Source organism: Taudactylus pleione, unplaced genomic scaffold (genome assembly GCF_031769625.1).
Source record: "Taudactylus pleione unplaced genomic scaffold, aTauple2 ptg000250l, whole genome shotgun sequence".
Taxonomy (NCBI): Eukaryota; Metazoa; Chordata; class Amphibia; order Anura; family Myobatrachidae; genus Taudactylus; species Taudactylus pleione.
Window position 1 is genome coordinate 2,661,781 of NW_028284652.1, and position 21,005 is coordinate 2,682,785.

Here is a 21,005-nt window from a genome sequence, read left to right on the forward strand (position 1 = left end):
CATATTGATTGTGAGAAATCGAGGGTTTATTGAACACTATGGTAAACATATGGGTCTCTATACACCTAGTCGATAGGGTGTGGAACGGTTAATTACCGATTGAGAGTGTCATTATAGCTGATGTGTAGAGTCGGTAAAGTCAGGCCGAGTCCACATGTGACGAGTAACGTCACTGCGTTACGGTGTCTGTAACTATTTCAACAATGTACGGGGTGGTTAAAGTTAGGTTGGAGCCACATGTGACGAGCGTTGTCACTGTGAGACCTATATGATTGTTAGCCGGAGTTTGTAACCATGACAACGGCAACATGGGTCGGAAGTAAGTTTATCACATGGGCATACTTAACCAATGGGAAAAAAGACTACAAAATCAAGATGGATGCTGGGATTTTTTTATTAATTCCTATCAATTAGACGATTCTAAATAAATAAAAAGGATTATGATACTATAAACCAAATGTTGTACTGAATCACCAATGAAATCTAGGAGGAAGTGATGACATAGTTGCTAGAGGTTAAAAAGGAGGATTGAATGAGAAAGGTTAGTGTAGCAGTTGGACTGAGAAGCATAAGCATCTATCCAGTAAGTGGGGAAAGGAATTCCCAAAGGAATTTTGTTGTTATATTAATAATATATCTGTAAAATCTATATGCTTTGTATAATAATATTTTTTGTCATCCTGTTAAGGAGATTAATGTTTCTCCCTTTAAAATTATTTGTAATTAAATTTAAAGATGGTGTCCGTTACCATGGTGCTAGTATACAAAAGAGCAACAGTATTATGGAGCCACATAAATCCAAAATGGCGCCTGTCCCCATAGCAACGGAATGCATATTGATTGTGAGAAATCGAGGGTTTATTGAACACTATGGTAAACATATGGGTCTCCATACACCTAGTCGATAGGGTGTGGAACGGTTAATTACCGATTGAGAGTGTCATTATAGCTGATGTGTAGAGTCGGTAAAGTCAGGCCGAGTCCGCATGTGACGAGTAACGTCACTGCGTTACGGTGTCTGTAACTATGTCAACAATGTACGGGGTGGTTAAAGTTAGGTTGGAGCCACATGTGGAAGTTTCTAATTAACTTAATTAGCCCAATAATTACTTCATTTTTGGGGGTAAAAAAAATGTCCTCAAATTACCCCAAAATCAACTTTTTCGTTAGTTTAGGCACCCCAAATTTAATTACAATAATTTTTTAGTTGAAAAATAATTGTTTTGTATAATTTTAACATTTTTCAAGGAGCCCTCAAAGTACCCCAAAATCACCCTTTTTCCTACTTTTTTTTTGCATTTTTCATTTAATTCGTTCGAGATTAAATGAAAAAAGTTTTTTTTTTAAATCATTTTCTTGCATTTAAACCCCCCCCACACAAATCAGTCATTTGACACCATTTAAAAACCTACAGTATCTTACTGATGCCCACAAACAGCCTTCTATATGGTCCTGCTAATGAAATTGTCCATTTTGGGGGTTCCAGGATGGTCTCCCCATATTTTCATGCTTTTCTCGCAACTATCATTTGGCAGTCAATTAGCACCCCTCTGCTGCGAGTAGTGCGAATAGGCATTTTTAATTGGATTGGAGAATTTTTGGGAGCGCACTTCGCTGTGAAGTGTGCGAGTTTCAAGAAACAAACTCGCTACTCGCTATTCGCACCTAATTGGCTTGAGCCCTAAGTGCTTATGGTAAGATTTCTATTGTAACAGAGCCTATGTTATTGCTGTTAGATTAGACTTCACATTCTTTACAAACATGTTAAGGAGTCAGTGCAGTTAATTTAGGCCAAGTGAAGCTACAGTGAAAAAATAAATTTAGCACATTTTGCATTAGGGCACCACTGTCTTTAAATGAAATAACTACTGGCGGTAGCTGAAGCTCCATATTGATCGGAGGTCTGTGTTGTGTCATTAAACGTTCTTAAATTATTTCCCAGATAGAGGATTATTACACAGTATCTACCAAGAGTCTTTTTGATGACTGAGCTTGAGACTGTTTCTGTGCAAGGGGTACTTCCTCTTTTGGGATAATCCTTTGTACATCTTTACCTTTGGACCTGAAAATAGGATAATTAACTATTAGGACGGAGACACATACATCAGGGTTATATATTCCATGACAGTAACAGAGACAGGGGCAGCCAGTAGTAGGGTACTTCCAGTGTGCCAGCCCCTCAACATCATATCATGACGTCAAAGAGTTGAAATCTTAGATATCTATCTATCTAATTAACATTATATTTAGCATGCAATTATTATTTGGGAGAACTGAGATCAAAACCTAATTAAGCTGTGATTAGCAGGTCACTACATAGCTTCTTCAATGGCCGCTGGTCTATGAAAGGGGCCAGAGCAAGTGCCAGGTGATGGGCAGAGAACTGGGACGTATTTAACTCCTCTGCTCTTTTTGTTCTGAAATACAGATTATTGCATCCCGAGATGGCGAATCTGTACACTGCAGAGGAACAGAAAGCGGAGCTCTTCCTTATTCTATGGATCGCTCTCCCCATACTACTGTATGGGAAAGCGATCCAGGCACGGAGCGGGGCCGTCGCTAGAGAAGTCACGAACTTCTCCACGGTCACCCGCTTCATGAATAGTTAAACAGGGCTCTTCACCATAGACCCCTAAAAGTTGTGTTAATGTTTATGGTGAAATAATAGGTATTTCCTTACTGTGCATACATATTAGATTCATGCATATGTTAAACTTGTGGCCTCTTGTACCTGGAAAGGGCATGTGAAAACAATTCACAGAAGTACATTAAGGGTGTGTTTCCATATGTGTAGCACTTTCCCTAGATATACATCATAATTAGATGTGGGCGCAATACCAGCTGTGTCTACTGTACATAAGAGACATAACTCTTGTGGGTACTGGATCTGGATGGTGGCGTTCAGCACTATCTGGACACTTCCGATTGGTTCTTTGTGTACTGACCCCTCCAAAGTATTGTGGCTTAATTATTGTATTTTCTCATGTATATGACACTAACAGGGGTATTCAATATGGGAGCAAAAACTCTATTTTTGCATTAATATCGTACCTATGACGTCATTATCGCAGGTTTTAGTTTTACACCGTATTCAATTTAAAAGACTTTTCGCAGGTTCGGAAAGTCTTTGATAAAAAAACGGGGATAACTTTTCACCATTGAATAGGTGTCGAAAAAAAGTGCAGAATTGGGGTTTAGGGGTGCAGGCTTAAAAAAAATAGCCTGCACCCCTGGGAATGACATTTAAAAAATAACTGTCAAAAAAAGTTTTTTAAAAAATAGGGACACCCCAAAAAATTAATTTAACAATTGGGGTGAAAAAAAAAATGGGAAAAAATTGTTTAACAATAGGGAAATAGGTTCAGGGCTATTCTGCAAGTATGCGGCAGGTGTTTTCTAGAATAGATTTATAGCAGCAGGTGCACAATTGCAGAATTTTAAAAAACTTACTTTAGGGACATCAAAATATGCTAGTACCCATTCCCAAATTTGATGGGACCACTTAAAAAACAAAAAAAATAACCTAAGTGCTCTTCTGCAACACTTCTTCAATGTCGGGAAAAAACACCTGCTGCAGCTATTTAAATCCCCGACTTTCATTTACAGGCTAAAACGGGGGTACCCATAGTGATCCCCCATGTTTTTACAACTTTAGGGGGGTCCTACAATTTTTTTAAGGAAAATTTCGTAACTTTACGCAAATCCCACTTCGCAGGCTCCCGTTTTCGTTAGTTTCATATTGAATACGGGGATAAGCGGGCGTACGCCCGATACTTTATCCCAGGTAAAAGCTCCGATATGAAACGTAAACTTTGACAGCGAAGTTTACGTTTCATATTGAATTCCCCTCTTAATTGTATTATTATTTTTGTGTGCAAATTGGATCATGTGACTCTTAAGGTGCATATCCACTACCCGATTTTACCAGGCGACTGAACGTTAACGACGCCGTTAACGTTCAATCCTTTGAAAATCGGGCACAAATCTTGCAGTTTAATGTAAAAAACGACCAGCGATGCGCGCGCACCTGCTGGTCGTTTTTGACATCTATTATCTCCCGAACATGCTGGTCAACCTGATGTCGTCGTCAGGTTGCCCATGTTCGGGGATGATTGATGTGCCTAGACTGAACGTTTAGTGTAGGTACATCACAGACTGTGAAACGACAGCACGGTTACAATGTCGTAATTGTGCACTCGTTTCACAGATGCTAAGTAGATACGTACCTTAAGATTTACTGCTATCACTATCAAACAACATACCTACTATACGTTATCATTAGGCAGAAGTATACACATTTGTTCACCCTACACCAAAATACTGCAGTTTTAGAGTTGGATGTATCTGGATATAGGTGCCACTCAACAAAGTTGTTTGTACCCTATTGCTGATATAAGTGCTATATATAGACTAGGCCTCTGAATAAATGGTCTATTACCTGGCTTCCACTTCCTCTATAGTATCCGGCAATTGTCGGTTGCAGGTTTCACTTAGAAATACTGCTGCTGTTCCAGATATTATTGCTGCCACTCCATAAATCGCAGGGGCAAAGATAGGAGATATTTCTGATAACATCAGCACCAGTGGAGCAACCATAGAACCCATCCGAGCTTTCATTGCCACGACTCCCATTCCACTCTGTCTGCGTGACGTAAGGGAGACATTTGAGTAATGATGCCTAAATGGTTTCACAACGCAGCTTCAGTGATCAGAGACTGCCAGTGATCATGTATAAAGTTATCCGGCGTGTAAGTTACCAAATTACCTGATAACAGTAGGAAAAAGCTCACTAGAGTACAGGTAAGCACAGCAAAATGATGATGCCAGACAGCCCTTGCCAAGCACAGCCATAACTATTCGCACATTCTTCAGCTCTGAAAGAGAGCAAGGGAATAGTTCATTTAAGATAATTTAGTTTTAATATAAAAGCCCTAAGCAAAGTAAATCTTAGCTCCATTAAAAAAAAAGACCAACCAATCAGTCATATGCTTCAATTGTATAACTGCACCAGCTAGAAAAAACGGCTGATTGAAGATTGATGTAGGGTGCACACTTTTTTTCCAGACCAAAATTCCCTTGTAGATTGCGCCCCCTGCTGACCGATCTGAGGCAGGTTTCACATTGTGTGGATGGGAAATTAAATGTTTTGATTGTAGTTACCACAGCTGTAATCTACTCAGACTGTTACCTGAAGCTAAAACTGGCCTATAGGAATGTATGAGTGCCCACGCCAATCTATTTTATACAGGGAAGCTGTAAACCAGCTTTTGCTTGAGCTGAATATTGTGGAGAGACAGCTATATTGAAATTCAATAAAGTTATAAAACATTTATGACAGAAATTTAGGACACATATACCTGTAGATGATATCAAATAAGCTCTGGTGAACCCACCTTGAGGTATAAAAGCATTACACAGCAATGCTACTCCAGCCAAGATCAGAGATGCAGACTGTGTCACTCGGCGCCCAATATAGCTCATTAGAATGGCACCTGCCAGCTTTGCTGGTATATCTATGGCTCCAAAGACAAACTGCAGCAAGAAAATACTGATTCCAAAATTCTGCAGATCCATACCAAGGCCATAGAATGCAAAACTGGTGGAGAACCTTGAGGAGAAATAAAATTATCAGAGAATCTTGAGGAGAAAGTAAACGAATGTACTGGTAAAATATTATATGCATCGTAACCATACAAAAGTATAATGGTTAGCATTTCTGCCTCGCTGGTCCTGGGTTTGAAGGCCAGAATGGGTCTAAATGAGTAGAGTTTGTATATACTTCCCGTGCTTGCATGGGTTTCCTACAGTCACACTAGATTCCTCCCACACTCCAAAAATATACTGGTAGGTTAATTGGCTACTGACAAATATTAACCCTAGTGTGTACATGTAGTAGGGAATATAGATTGTAAACTCTATTGGGGCAAATATTCTCTGTTAAGCGCTGCGGAATATGTGTGCGCTATATAAACAACTGGTAATAATACTAATATTATTCTGCATAATATACTGAGGTTTTGTATATTCAGATCAGGAAACTTGGAATTAGCTTTGTACGTGGGAGAGTCGTGGAAGTTTGAGGCCTTAATTAAGCTCCTACTCATCTAGACCACTACTTGAAGGATATGTATGGGTGTTTGTGAATGAACAGATACAGTCAGGTGCATAAATATTGGGACATTGACAGAATTTTCATATTTTGGCCTCTATTCACCACCACAATGGCTTTGAAATGAAACAAACAAGATGTGCTTTAACTGCAGACTTTCAGATTTCATTTGAGGGTAATTACATCCAAATCAGGTGAACGGTGTAGGAATTACAACGGTTTCTATATGTGCCTCCCACTTTTTAAGGGGCCAAAAGTAATGGGACAAACTAAATAATCTTAAATCTAACTTTCACTTTTTAATACTTTGTTGCAAATCCTTTGCAGGCAATTACAGCCTGAAGTCTGGAACGCATAGACATCACCAGACGCTGGGTTTCATCTCTGGTGATGCTCTGCCAGGCCTCTACTGCAAATGTCTTCAGTTCCTGCTTGTTCTTGGGGCATTTTCCCTTCAGTTTTGTCTTCATCAAGTGAAATGTATGCTCAATCGGATTCAGGTCAGGGGATTGACTTGGCCATTGCATAACATTCCACTATTTAGCCTTAAAAAACTCTTTGGTTGCTTTTGCAGTATGCTTCGGGTCATTGTCCATCTGCACTGTGAAGTGCCGTCCAATGAGTTCTGAAGCATTTGACTGAATATGAGCATATAATATAAGCTTTTGAGTTGATAGTCCCATTACTTTTGGCCCCTTAAAAAGTGGGAGGCACATATAGAAACCGTTGTAATTCCTACACCGTTCACCTGATTTGGATGTAATTACCCTCAAATTAAATCTGAAAGTCTGCAGTTAAAGCACATCTTGTTTGTTTCATTTCAAAGCCATTGTGGTGAATAGAGGCCAAAATATGAAAATTCTGTCAATGTCCCAATACTTATGCACCTGACTGTATAATGCAGTTTTTACTAAAATACTAGTATAAAGTATAATGTCTTGATTATAGTGTACTCAGGACTGTAGTAAGGAGAGACAGGCATTAGATGTGACCACAGCGAAGTGTCTGTAGTACCGGTGTCAGCCTGCAAGAGAAGTGCAGAACAGTCAAGATGTTAGATAGATGCTTGGGATGAATGCAGACTGAACAGATGCGGATGCACTTATACGCAGGTAGCTGGAGATTGAGTCAGATACAGTATGCACTTAAATGCAGATCACTGAAGACCTAGTCAGATGCAGATACACTGTTTAAATGCAGAACATTGAAGGCTGAGTCAGATGCACTTTGTAAGTACATATCACTGAAGGCTGAGGCCCTGATTCAGAGCCGCTCGCTATTTGCGGTCATTCATTCTAAAACAAGGGGTGGCTATTCAAATGAACCGTTCGCTAATTGCGGTCTGTTCACGCCTCTAAGTCTGAACGAGCGAACAAAACTTGCGGTTGTAATTTAGAAAAATACGTCCCCTTGCCGCTCGCACCATACGTCATATCCGCTATTTATTAGATTAATCGAGTACATCGAACAGCGTATGAACTGCTCGCTATTCTTGTGGCTGGTTTTTTCAACCGCTATTTTGCGAGCAGTTCTGAGTAAAAAAAAAACAAGTGATGTGGTCAATGACGCTGCTGTATTAATTATGCACTCCCTTAAAACGCCCGTTTTGACCTTTAAGCACGCCTGCGATCTAATTCCACACCCCCGTTTTCAAGCACCTTCCCCTGTTACCACCCACATACGCCTCCTTCTGTCACTCAAAATAGCAGGCATTCGCTATATAGCGAACAAACGATTTTCGGCCGCACTGACTGGTTCGCGCATGCGTATTAAAAACCGTACGCATGCGCAGATGTGCGTACATCGGTCAGAACGAACGAGCGGCCGCTTACGAGCGGCTCTGAATCAGGGCCTGAGTTAGATACAGAAACTGGAGCAAAGCTGGAAGCAACTATAGCCAGGAGCCTGTTCTCAGGGAGAAGAGGGTTGTTTTGGCAATGGGCTGGCTACAGGAAATGGTTTAAGTAGGACACCTATTGGCTGAGCAGGTCATGTCAGCGCGGCTGCTGGAATCTGGTTGGCAGATGTAGTCGTGGAAAAATCCAAGATGGCCATGGCCATACTCCGCCGGACCGTTTGGTGTCTGAGAGTTACCTGACTCAGGTGTTGAACTTGATTCAGCGGAGACCGGCTTGACTGGAACCATGGATGAGGTTAATAGCTCTATTTGCATAAGAATTGTCTGGTAGTGAGAACTGCCTTTGATGATAAATGACAGGAACAGGAAACTTGTAATGTTGGAATGGAACCAGTAGAAAACTTGGTGGAACTGGCCTGAGACCGGCAGGAAGGCTTGTCGAGCTGGACGGAATACCAGTAGGTAGGCTTGCAGAATTGGACTGAGAACCAATAGATAACTTGGATGAACCGGACTGGAACCAGCAGGAAGGCTTGCTGAGCTGGACAGGATACCAGTAGGTAGGCTTGCAGAATTGGACTGAGAACCAGTAGATAATTTGGAGGAACCGGACTGGGACCGGCAGGAAGGCTTGCTGAGCTGGACAGAATACCAGAAGGTAGACTTGATGAATGAACTGGTCTGGGAACCAGCAGGATTTCCGGATCTCCCAGGTATAGCTATTAGCAAGATTGCTAACTTAACTAGTCTGGGAACCAGCAGGGTTTCCGGATGCACCAGGTATAGCTATTAGCAGGATTGCTGAATGAAATGGTCTGGGAACCAGCAGGATTTCTGCATACGCCAGGTATAGCTTTTAGCAGGACTACTAGATGAACTGGTCTGGGAACCAGCAGATTTCTGGATACGCCAGGTATAGCCGTTAGCAGGATTACTAGATGAACTGGTCTGGGAACCAGCAGGATTTCTGGATACACCAGATATAGCTGTTAGCAGGATTACTAGATGACCTGGTCTGGGAACCAGCAAGATTTCCAGATGTGCCAGGTATTGCTACCAATAGGAATACTGAATTAACTGGTCTGGGAACCAGCAGGATTTCCGGATGCACCAGGGGTTGCTGCCAGCAGGAGCCTGGGATACACTTGTACACAGGGGGACAGAAATAGCACAATCTGTACACCATGGGAAGTAACGAGATGTTTAGGCCCAGAATGCTATCAGAGGAGGATGTTTATAATCTGGGTCTCGCAGGAATTGGTGGATTCAGGTGGTCTGCCAGTAGCATTCTGAGTGGTGGAGGGCACAACATGCAGAGAGAACAAACATATCTGCAGTACTGAGAGTCAGAACTACACCTGCGATTCAAATCAAGACTAGTAGTGTTCACAGACAGGAAAGGACCCAGATAAATAATCAATGTGGAAAGGAGAGCACAGTCCAAATGCATACACAGAAGTGTTGTAGCCAGCATGATCAGAGCAGATGTCCCAGGCAAACTACACACATCCACGAGACAGTTGACAGGGGTAAGTGTCAAGGTAAAAGGTGAAAAACTAGCCATCGGGACACCGCCGCTGCAGGAATCTACAGGAGGGCAAACGCCAGATGCACATGCAGCAGTGCCAGCGCAGATCTGAGGTGTCACGAATTGGGATCTTAGCATCCTAAACAGATTGAAACACTCATTGATTTCTGTGTTCAAAACACCTCAGAGACACTTCCCTGTAATTGCCTGATGCACCTGTGTGCTCACCTGGTCAGCCAGGCCAATGACATTTCACCACCCCTATTTAATCCAGCCCTTGGATTCAACTCATTGCCTGAAGAATGTGTTCCTTCTCAGGATAGTTCTATGCTCCAGGTCTCACTCCCTGTTATTTTGTCTCCAGTGATCTCTATTGTTACTTTGTGCGCTACTCACTGTTTACTATCCTAAGCTTTTCAGTGCTGCTCTCTGTAAGCCATTGCCTGCATTCCATCTGCTGCTGTGTATCACTGTCATCTGTCAGTGCTGCAGCTTCCACGCTGCATATAGACTTGTCCTCTTTCAGCTCCAAGCCGGCATGCGCATCTGCGGCTCATCCCATCTGCTGCTGTGTATCACAGCTTGTACCATTTCCGTGGATCCCGCTCTACGTTGGTGCCGCTGGCTGCTACTATTAGGACAGTGCATACAAGTTACCTGTAGTCTGTTAACTCCGCACTCTGTAGTTCACTTAAGGCTGAATGGTTATACTATTGTGCTGACCTTGTATTGGTTTCCCTTTGATGTGTGCTATTGTCTTGGGCTGGTTCTGAGTAGGGTGCAGGTTCCAGGGCTAGTGTTCACTTTGCAGTATACCATCTTACTCAGCTAGCCGGCGGCCCAGCACCATCCACCATCGCGACCTTGGTGATGGGATCGCAAATATAGCAGGGGGTGTCATACACCTCCTTCTGCATTTGTATATTTGCAAGGACGGAATTGCAAAGCTGCCTGCGTGCAGCTTGGCAATTTCATCCAGTACTGAATCACCCCCCTAGTCAACATGCTATCTCTAACTGCTATTAAACTTTAATCACCAGCATCTTCTATCAGAGCCATAACTAGACTTTTTGGTGACCTGTGCCAGAGAGATCATTGCTCCCCCCCCCATTTTTTAAATAGGACCAAGATATAGTGCACCTGAAAAAGGGCCATGGCCTCATGGGGAAGGACAAGGGAAGATAGGGGAGGCCAGGAGATGATGGGGATAAAGGAAGAGGAAGCTACAAGTGAGAATGATAATAAACAGGAAATTTGACAGGCCCAAACAGTGCCCCTTGCCCTGCGCTGCCCTGTGCCGTGGCACTGGTCGCACTACCCTAGTTACGGCCTTGTCTTATATAGACAGCATGTTGGAACTTGTAGTTCAAGGGTTGAATAGTTACAATTTGTTCATTTCTATAAAAGAGCATCCTAATTTAATTTTTTAAGTATTTCTATTTGGTTTTCAATAATACAAAGGGATGGGGATACCGAAGACAAAGAGGGATTAGGGAGTAGAATACTGTCATCTTGATTTTCTTACTACTGAGAATGATTATTAGGGTCAAACATGGAAATGTTTACTGTGAATAACAATTGTGAAATACATAGATTTGTGACCACAGAGGAAGATCTGTAAACAAGATCACTTACCAGACCAACATAAGACAGACAGTAGTCCTGCGCATTTCTGGAGTGCGGAAAAGGTCCAGTGGGGAATGAGCATGCTTTATGCTATTTAACTCCGACTGCATGTGAGAGATGAGTACCTACAAAAGAGACTGTTATTATCATCACTTATTTACAAACTGTCATAGCATCATACAAATGGGACGATTGTAAGTCCCCTCACATGCAAACAATAGGGGGTAGGTAAATAATTTAAGACGCAAGGGGCAAGGCGGGTTTGGTGTCAATTGATGGTGGTTTCAATGTCAAATTGGTAACATTAACTAAAGGTCGATTTTGAAGTCTAAACTGAAACCGCCATCGATCCCTGGCGGTTTCTAAACGACAACCAGCTGTGGCATATTCAGATGGCAGTGGTTTCTATTCTATTAAAACCTAGAACCTACACAGTAGACAAACATTGCACAGATCACTATGATTTGTGCAGGCTTCATTTTGTTTAAAAAGATAAAAATAGTTTGCAGTGTCCAACCCAAAACCCCCCAAAAAAGAAAAAAAAACATAACCCGCCTAAGCCTGGGCTGGCATTGGAAAAAAACAGTGTGGGATTCCCCTTATTTTCCAATAACCAGAACAGGATGAACCGCCGGGGGGGATAACGTTATAGCAGAGAGACATACAGCATGAAGTGACCAAGCCAATTGCCGGACAACAGGAGTCAGGCACTGGGTTGTACATGATTGGAGAACAGTATTCACACACATACTTACACTTATTATACTTTCATTTTTTCTACAGTGGACTCTCATTGGGACCCTAGGGAGTGCAAACCTGCTGTAGCTTATGCTAACAGGAGACTACCTTAGACACCTTTCGACAGCAGATCCATTTACCGACCTACACTTAAATCGAGGGCATATCACTGTGTGCTTTCTCCAGTCTGTCTTTGCCCCTGGCACACAGGAGGGCAACAGAAACAGAAGGCCTGATTCAGATGTGGATGCAGAACACACAGCAGCTGCGTATTTGGATGCAGCTGCTGTGTGTAAACATTCTAACGCTGCAGGAGGCGTCTGAAGGAAATAGAGGGTGTCTGACAGCATTGCAGATCTGACTGCTGGCACTTGGTACTTGTGGTTCTCCAAGTACAGGCATGTGGGGAAGGTTGCCTATAGTGCCCCTGTAAAAGACAATTTTAGTTTATATCTATTAATAAACACTATCAAACCCGCATTCACCGGCCAGGGATGCGGAGGATAGTCCCGAGCTTCAGCCCCAGCATGGGGTACCCTGGAGATGGGGGACCCCTTTATTGGAGGAGTCCCCATCTCCCCAGGATCCCCAGTCTGGGCCAACTACTGTGGGGGGATGCTTTGTCCAGAGGACCCCGTGAAGCATGTCTCCCAGCTGCGGCATTAGACCCCCCCCCCTTTAGTAAGAGCCCGGTGCTGGTTGTAGATAATACAGGGGACCCCTACTCATTTTGTCTTCGGTTATTTCCTCAACCAGGACCGGCTTGCACTTTTAACATGCAGACGCCTGCACGGATCTCACTGATCTGTGCATGCTTCTGCTAAACTCACACCTTGTAATGAAACTCACACAGAAAAACTTTGCATGGACTTACATTTCTTAGACACTTGCACATTACAATTTGCAAGCTATTACAAATTTATGAACAAACTTGCATCAAACTTGCTGTGAAATGATGCGAGTCCATAGTCACACAAAAACTAGGACTCTATTACATTTCCCCCTAGGTTTGCTGCCAAAATCCACAATGGTATACTTATTTAGATTAAATATAGAAAAGTAGATGGCAACCTACAAAAAACATAACATGGGTCAACAACAATAGTTGAAAGAACAGGAAATAAAAGTAGCACACAGTTGTTGAAAATGTAATGAAACAATTGTAGAAAATTAAATAAAATAAATTCACAAGTAAATAAAACAGAGAAAATGACAATAGGCAATACTCGAAAATATCAATAGACATCAAAGTTAATCGATGGTTGGCAATGGCAGAAATCGCGATTAGACAGAAGAATTTGGTTAATACATATGAAACGATATTCTGTCTTAGATTTCACAATGCAGTATTAAGATACAGAATAAACTCACACATGGGAATATTGGCAGGCAATATAGAAAATGGAATAGGAAATATATTGTATGTAGACAATAGAAGGTAAGATTGTAGAAATATCACACACAAATAGAGGAATGGTAGCAATAATTGACACACAATTTGCACCAATGACTCCTGAAACTCCAAAACCTCAAACCAATTCCTTAATCTCAAATAATTCCCTACACAGGATAACAACCACAGTCACAAAATATTGAAGCATAGAATTGAGAGATGAGCGGTTCCGTTTTGCATAAATACAAACATACAGCACTTGAACCTCCAATGAGGTTCAATTCCCAGGTCAGGTCTACCTGGGTTTCAGAAAAAGGCAAAACGTAACTTTCCTGGAAATGTCGGATCTTGCATGTTTAGGATTGAATAAAAGAGTCCCTCCCTCGTAATCAAGCACTATTTCACACAGGAGAGTGTAGGGCAGAGGCATAGCTACTGTGGGTGCGATTGTTATGGGCCTCGGAGTACCTCCAGGGCCTGTCTCCCCCTGCATCCAGTCTGCTCACCTCACGCTGCCGCAGTTGTACTATGAGAGACCACAATCTCCCAGAGTCCGCCTGCCTCTTCTGACCTCCCGCTGCTGCTCTGTTATGAGGCACCATCCCCAGAGTCCGCCTGCCCCTGCTCAGAATGAGTAATTTCTCACTAGTGCACTGTTATGGGGGACGGCCTCTGGAAACTGTCTCCCCTTATGTGTCCACACAGAGCTGCTGCTGCACAGCACAGGGAACCCAGGCACAAAAGATTCAGCCCATTCCGTTATCCTCCAGTCCCACTGTCTGAGAGCCATACCCCCTTGCCTAGCCCTCATCACTGCCTTTTTCCTCCCTCAGACTCATGGTTGACGTTACCGGGAGGTGGAGCTTAATTCCTGTGGTAGTGGGAGAAGGAGGTTAATTCCATGATGGGGTTTAAGGCCAGCGCTGCCGGGTACTACATATGAGGTCAGAGACAGTGCGATTTCAACTTTAAGATTATTTGTCAAAAAAGTACTGTGCTGTGCTTGAGTGAGCTGCACCCCAATGAACAAAGACCTCTTTTCCGTTAAAAAAACAAAAAATGTATTGCAAAAAAAAAAAAAAGATTTTCTTTTTCTCCGGTGTTAAAAAAACACTTCAAGTATTTTATTATATTTCAATTAAAACTGTATTATTTAAAGAGTGTGTGTCTCCTAGAGGCAAGCGTATATTACTGTACTTAGTGGGAGTAGACGTGTCCCTGTCAGCTGCATTCCAAAAATAATAATAAAAAAGGCATTTTTTTGGCAGTGTTATAAAACCATTTCAAAGTCTTTTATTATAATTCAATTAAAATTGTAGAGTGTATGTTTTCTAGAGACAGCAAATATATTACTGTACTAATTACAGATTTATCCTTATACATCTTTGCTGCAGTTGCACCAAAAAGCCCTGCACAGCGCGCCAGGTTTGGTGAGACTCTGCTACTGCAGGGCATCTTTTTTTCCCAAAAATGTGTCTAAGTCACAAGGCAATGTGACTGTGCTGATTAATTTGATTTGTGACACTTGTATAGTTGTGTGTAATATATTATTCTGTCCTGACAATCTGGCTTGTCAATAATGGCTTCTTATGATGGCATATCAGTAAATGATTTTCTATTTTTGCACTATTAGTGGAGTGCTGTTCAGTCCCTTTTTGGCAACACTTGGGGACCCTTTGTCTATTTATGTTATGACCTTGCACCCAAATATTTATGGATCTCTATATATATATGCTAATATATATATATATATATAAATATATAATATAAATATATATATATATATATATATATATAATATATGTGATGACTATGGCGCCAACCAACAACAGTAAATAAATATAAAACTGAATAATTCAGACTGTAGTGAACAAATATAGTGAAACGAGTATATATAACAGGACGCACTACCTAAAGGTGTCAGCTGAATACAAGTGAGGATTGGGGCAAATCCCAAACAATAAATTTGAAAATAACGAATGATACAGCGACAGGCGTCACTTAAAAAGTGCACAGTGCAATAAATATATAAAGAAGTTTAATCAAAAATTCATAAGGACATACTAACATAAATACATATAATAAAAACGCACAAAATTACAAGATGAATGGGCAAGGATTACATAATAGCTTGAAAAAGCATATCGACAAATCTCAACACCACAGTGTTGGAATAAAGTGCAAATGCATAATGGTATATATTGCACAAGCCCAATAATATATACTAAAAAACAGATGAACTGAGAGTATAGTTTCATCCAATTGAAAAAGTCCCATTGGATGAAACGCGTTGGGGAAGCTGCACTCTTGTCTTTAATTCATTAAGATAAGCACCTTTGAACTCATTGCTGTTTTTAAAACTATATTCTCAGTTTAACATGTGGAGAGATATGTCCATGTATAAATATTCCAAATATTTTAATACACTGATTTAAACAAAAAATATATTCTCCCAAGATCCCACGTGTCACACCAGCGTACCACGCTCACAGTAAAAACCAGATGTATAATCCTCAAAAGGTTTCTTTACAGCAGGGGTCAGGGAACTTTACCTTTTACCCCAAAATATATTTAGATACGCCGACATTACCCCATTGATTTGAAAGAAGGAAATCATATAGTAGTGCCCCCAAATAATGCCCCTGTGCCACCATATAGTGCCCCTGTAGTAGTGCCCCCATATAATGCCCCTGTACTAGTGCCCCATATAATGCCCTGTAGTAGTGCCCCCATTTAATGCCCCTGTAGTAGTGCCCCCATATAATGCCCCTGTAGTGCCGCTTGTACAAAAAAAAAACACTTACCTTAATCCCCGCTTATGCATACACCGCCGTCCTGTCCGCCCGGCTGCTCCTCGGAATTATGGGAGAGACGTCATGACTTCTCTCCCTTAGTGCGCATGGAGAGAGCCGTAAGCTGGAGTTCAGAAGAGAACTCCAGCCTCCGGCCAACACGGCGCTGCAGGGAAGGAGCCAGGCTCCTGCTGGTAATAACATCTCAGCATGCGTCCGGCTTAGAGCCTCCCTGCAGCACAGCCGGGCGTGCTTATGAATCATTCTATATTATAGAATGATTCATATGCATGCCCGGCTGTCTGTCCATTACCCCCAGGAATTTAATTTTTACCCCATGTGTGGTAATTTACCCCTGTTCCCCAACCACTGCTTTACAGTGTACCATCACCCGGAAAATTAAAAAGGATAGAATCAGGAAGACACTACGACGTACCATAACTCATATCAGTGAGGTGAAAACACACATTTATAAAGGTTTCTTTAATGGGGGAGCTTCAAAGAGCGTACCAGAACTCACAATGTGGGATAGCAGGTATATAAGTAGAAAGCGAAACAGATACTGCGGGTGTTGTGCTAGTAATCTAATATGAAAAAATATATAATAATAACCAGATATGGCAGAGACAAAGAGATTCAGGACACCAAGATGTGGCATAAAAATATTCAATCTTTATACAATTTAAATAATGTCATATGACAATAAAACGTGCTAAAAAGACATAACATACTTAGGAGGTCAAAACAGACTACTCATAATATATATATATATATATATCTATATATATATATATACACTGCAAAAGGAGTGTCGCTGGATATATGATCTCCATACAGTCTCACCTGGTGGACTAAATAACCAAGCTGATGCAATTAAATCCCTACGAGACAATAAAAATATAATCATATGCCCCGCTGATAAAGGCGGCGGCATGGTAATACTAGATTGGATGGATTATATTAAAGAGGTTTATAGACAACTCGAAGATGAAATGTGCTACCAGAAGTTGACGAGTGATCCTACCTGGAGGTATAAACGAGAGATTGAGGGTATCATCAATATGGGAGTAGTTAATGGTTGGGTGGATGAGACGTTTTCCAAATTTTTGATACAAGAGCACCCGATTATTCCATTACTTTATATTCTACTGAAGATACACAAGTCTCTTTCTAGACCACCAGTAGACCTATAATTTCCTCCCAAGGGTCTTTGTGTCAACCGATCTCTCAATATGTAGACTATTTATTACAACCTATTGTTCAGAATACTGATTATTATGTACGTGATACTACACATTTTCTAAATATGTTGAGAAATTTTGTCTGTCCATCTAAGGAAGTGTTACTTGTTACAATGGATACTGTTAACTTATACACCAACATTCCACACGCTGATGGAATGCAAGCAGTTAAAGAGATGATCACCTCCAGCCCACACTATGAGGGACCACCAGTCGATTTTGTTACTTTATTAATTGACATCATATTACATAAAAATTACTTTTTATTTGATAATACATTTTTTTTGCAACGCCGGGGCACCGCGATGGGTTCGAATATGGCCCCGGCGTATGCTAATTTATTCATGCACATTTATGAAAAAAAGAACATCATGAGTCACTTTTTGGCTAAATACATTCTAGTTTACGTACGATATATCGATGATGTATTCATGGTGTGGTCTGGAGGTGAAAAAAGTCTCTTGGAAATGGTAGATTATTTGAATGCTATTAATAGCACAATAAGGTTTACACTCAACTTTAATAAAGTAAACATTAATTATCTTGATGTTACGATTGAAAAAATAAATGGTCTATTTAAAACATCGGTTTGCACTAAGGTAACCGATAAAAATACATTATTGGTGGCAGATAGTTTCCATCCATGGCCCCTGAAAAAAGGTTTACCGTATTCACAACTATTGCGAGTAACACGTATTACTTCTGATAATACTGAGCTACCTAAAGCTCTGCAACAAATGGGCAAGAAATTTATTGAAAGAGGCTATGACCCTAAGGAAATTAAAGATGCAACAGATAAATGTCTACAAATCGACAGACTGGCTTTGTTGAAAAAGAACAAAATAAAAAATAAAAAACCTTAGAGGTTAATATTTAACACGACATATTCAGTCTGTTCTCAAACCATCAAAAAGGCAATTTTACGCCATTGGCACATTGTGCAGTTGGACCCGGCCCTGTCAATCAGCTGTCAAGATCCCCCATTAATCAGCTACAAGCGTAGTAATAATATCAAGGACATTGTAACAAGATCTTATGTTGGGATCAAAAAGCAAAATACTTGGCTTACATTGAAAAATTACGTGTTTAGATGCTCAGGATGCATCAACTGCAGATTTATGATAACTGGTGATATTTTCAAAGATCCACATACCAACAAAGAATATTAGATACAACATTGACTGAATTGCGAAAGCAAATATGTTGTGTATGTGATAAAATGTCCTTGTAGCCTGCTACATGTAGGTAAAACTGTACGCATGCTGAAGGAGCGAATAGCTTTACACAGATCTTCAATACACAAAGCGTTTGTTGGAATAGACAGCAATACTCCACCAGTTGCTAAACACTTTATTGAAAAGTGCCATAACCTGCTGGACTTTAAAGTAATGCCCATTGACCATGTACCACCTTTGATAAGAGGGGGCGATCGTAACAAACTTTTACTGCAAAAGGAGTGTCGCTGGATATATGATCGCCATACAGTCTCACCTGGTGAACTAAATGAAGAACTCAATTTGAACTGCTTTCTATAACTAATTTTCATATATTCTGACATGCCTTTTGCCTATGCATCTTCCTGACTTGCTTTGATTTTTTTGTTGTTATTGTCTAATTTGTGTGTGTTTGTCCTTGTAGCACCTTTATAGCCAGGCCTGAACTCATTGGCATCAATACAATGCACTAATGGTATTTTAAAACTGATATAATGTATTTAGACATAGCACAGAACAACCGGAACATCATTTCCGGCTGCTGGAAGGCAAGGTCCGGCGGAACGCACGCGTCACTTCCGGTTTTTCGCTGGACGCGTGGTTCCACTTTCCCGAGGTTCCAGGCGAGAAGATCATCTACAGGTGAGTGCTGTTGATTGACGCCGTTTGTTTTCAGGTGCAGGTTGTCAGGGTGCTATAAGACATGAGGCCTTAGTGTATGTGGCAGTGCCCTTGGAAGAAGGTACCGGAGGGTACCGAAACAGCTGTCGGGCCGGGCCACACTTTATTGCTACAACGAAGGTTCAACTAACGATGAGTATCATGCTGGAATTACATTACTTGACTGCATGTCGCATTTTTTTGGCTTACATGAACGGACGTTGTTAGCTGTTGGGCTATGTACCTTTTGATGGTTTTTATGGATTAAAACAATTTTTTGCACATGAAAAAGGTGTGCCGTCGTCTGGTGTTCTGGACTTTGAGACTATATATATATAATATATATATATATATATATATATGTAAAAGACCTCCCAAATTGGGGTCCGGTTAATGTATTTGACTATGGAAAAAAAACACATATACCTGTCTTGTTATATAGCATATAAAGCTCACCTGGATGCAATCCAAAGATTTTAATTCCAGCAATTACAAACGCCAACACAGGTCCAAAATTTTTTTCAAATTCATGTATTTCAAAACAGCAAAAAACATTCACTTTAAAAAAACTTCTATCAAAAAAACTACCATAAAAAGAAACCATATAAAAATTGTCCAGGACATAAAGATATAAAATAATCACCCTTGAGGAAAATGTCAAAAAGTTATTTACTTTGGAAAAAATTTGTAGTTATCCACAGAATAATAAGACATACCTCGTTGTAAGGAGATATAGAATAATTCACATTCCTGTTAGTCCAGACTGCAGTACATGGAAAATAAACCTTTATACGTATATATACCTGCTATCCCAAATTGGGAGTTCTGGTATGCTCTTTGAAGCTCCCCCATTAAAGAAACCTTTATAAGTGTGTTTTCACCTCACTAATGTGAGTTATGGTATGCAGTAGTGTCTTCCTGATTCTATACTTTAGAATTTTCCGGGTGATGGTACACTGTAAAGAAACCTTTTGAGAATTATACATCTGGTTTTTCCTGTGAGTGTGGTACGCTGGTGTGACACGAGGGATCTTGGGAGAATATATTTTTTGTTTAAATCAGTGTATTAAAATATTTGGAATATTTATACATGGTCATTTCTCTTCAGATGTTAAACGTTCCATGAGGAGGAGATCCTACAACATCGAACCCCTATGTCCTGGAGAGGATCACACAGGAAGACCTACAACTCTAAGGGATGTATACTTTATAGTACATTTATATATTTGCATTTTAGCACCCAGGTGTAGCTCCTTTTTCCATTTTTGCATGAATAGAGTATTTCATTTTTTGGATATGGTGATATCCAAACGGAATTGGGAACTCCTATTTTGGCTGCTGTGCGCAGATTGGTTGAAATCCTCTATTCGTACTCCTGTAGTGACATAAATATAAATTTATACATACTAATATAAAGTCTGTTTATAAAAACACATACAAATAAATAAATCTAAATGTATACATAATATTAATATAAATCCTATGTTGATTGACAGCTAAGCGGCTCACAGTTAATGAACGGCCTCTGATTGGCTGGCGTCAGGCAAGTAACGGAACACATACATCTCTTTACTATCCGTGGTTCGCATTACTCAGTTTGTTATATTTGCATGGCCGGGACTCTACTGGAGAAGAGGACCAACCTGCGCCAGGAGGTAGGTGAGTATTATTTTTTTATTTTTTTTAGGGATAATCTGGGAATTCTACTGGAGAAGTGGACTGATCACCGGGGACAAGGTAAGTATAGTATTTGTTTGTTTTGTGTGCAATAAACTTATACTTTACATGGTGTATGTGTGTACTGTAATTTTTTAACTATTTTTCTTCACAGTGGGGGTACCAATGC

General features: G+C 40.7%; 1 protein-coding gene across 1 annotated transcript in view; it reads right to left on the reverse strand.

Annotated features, from left to right (window-relative positions):
• Positions 1-1,731: 1,731 nt before the first annotated feature.
• The window catches only part of LOC148515334 (solute carrier family 22 member 20-like), a 48,538-nt gene continuing 29,264 nt past the window's right edge, over positions 1,732-21,005 (reverse strand). The window contains exons 6-10 of the mRNA XM_088480136.1: positions 11,131-11,246; positions 5,394-5,608; positions 4,766-4,874; positions 4,439-4,642; positions 1,732-2,062 (exon numbers count right to left, since the gene is read on the reverse strand). Of these exons, the coding sequence (XP_088336262.1) occupies positions 1,954-2,062; positions 4,439-4,642; positions 4,766-4,874; positions 5,394-5,608; positions 11,131-11,246 (753 nt within the window). The 3' untranslated portion in view covers positions 1,732-1,953. The remainder of the gene's footprint in view (positions 2,063-4,438; positions 4,643-4,765; positions 4,875-5,393; positions 5,609-11,130; positions 11,247-21,005) is intronic.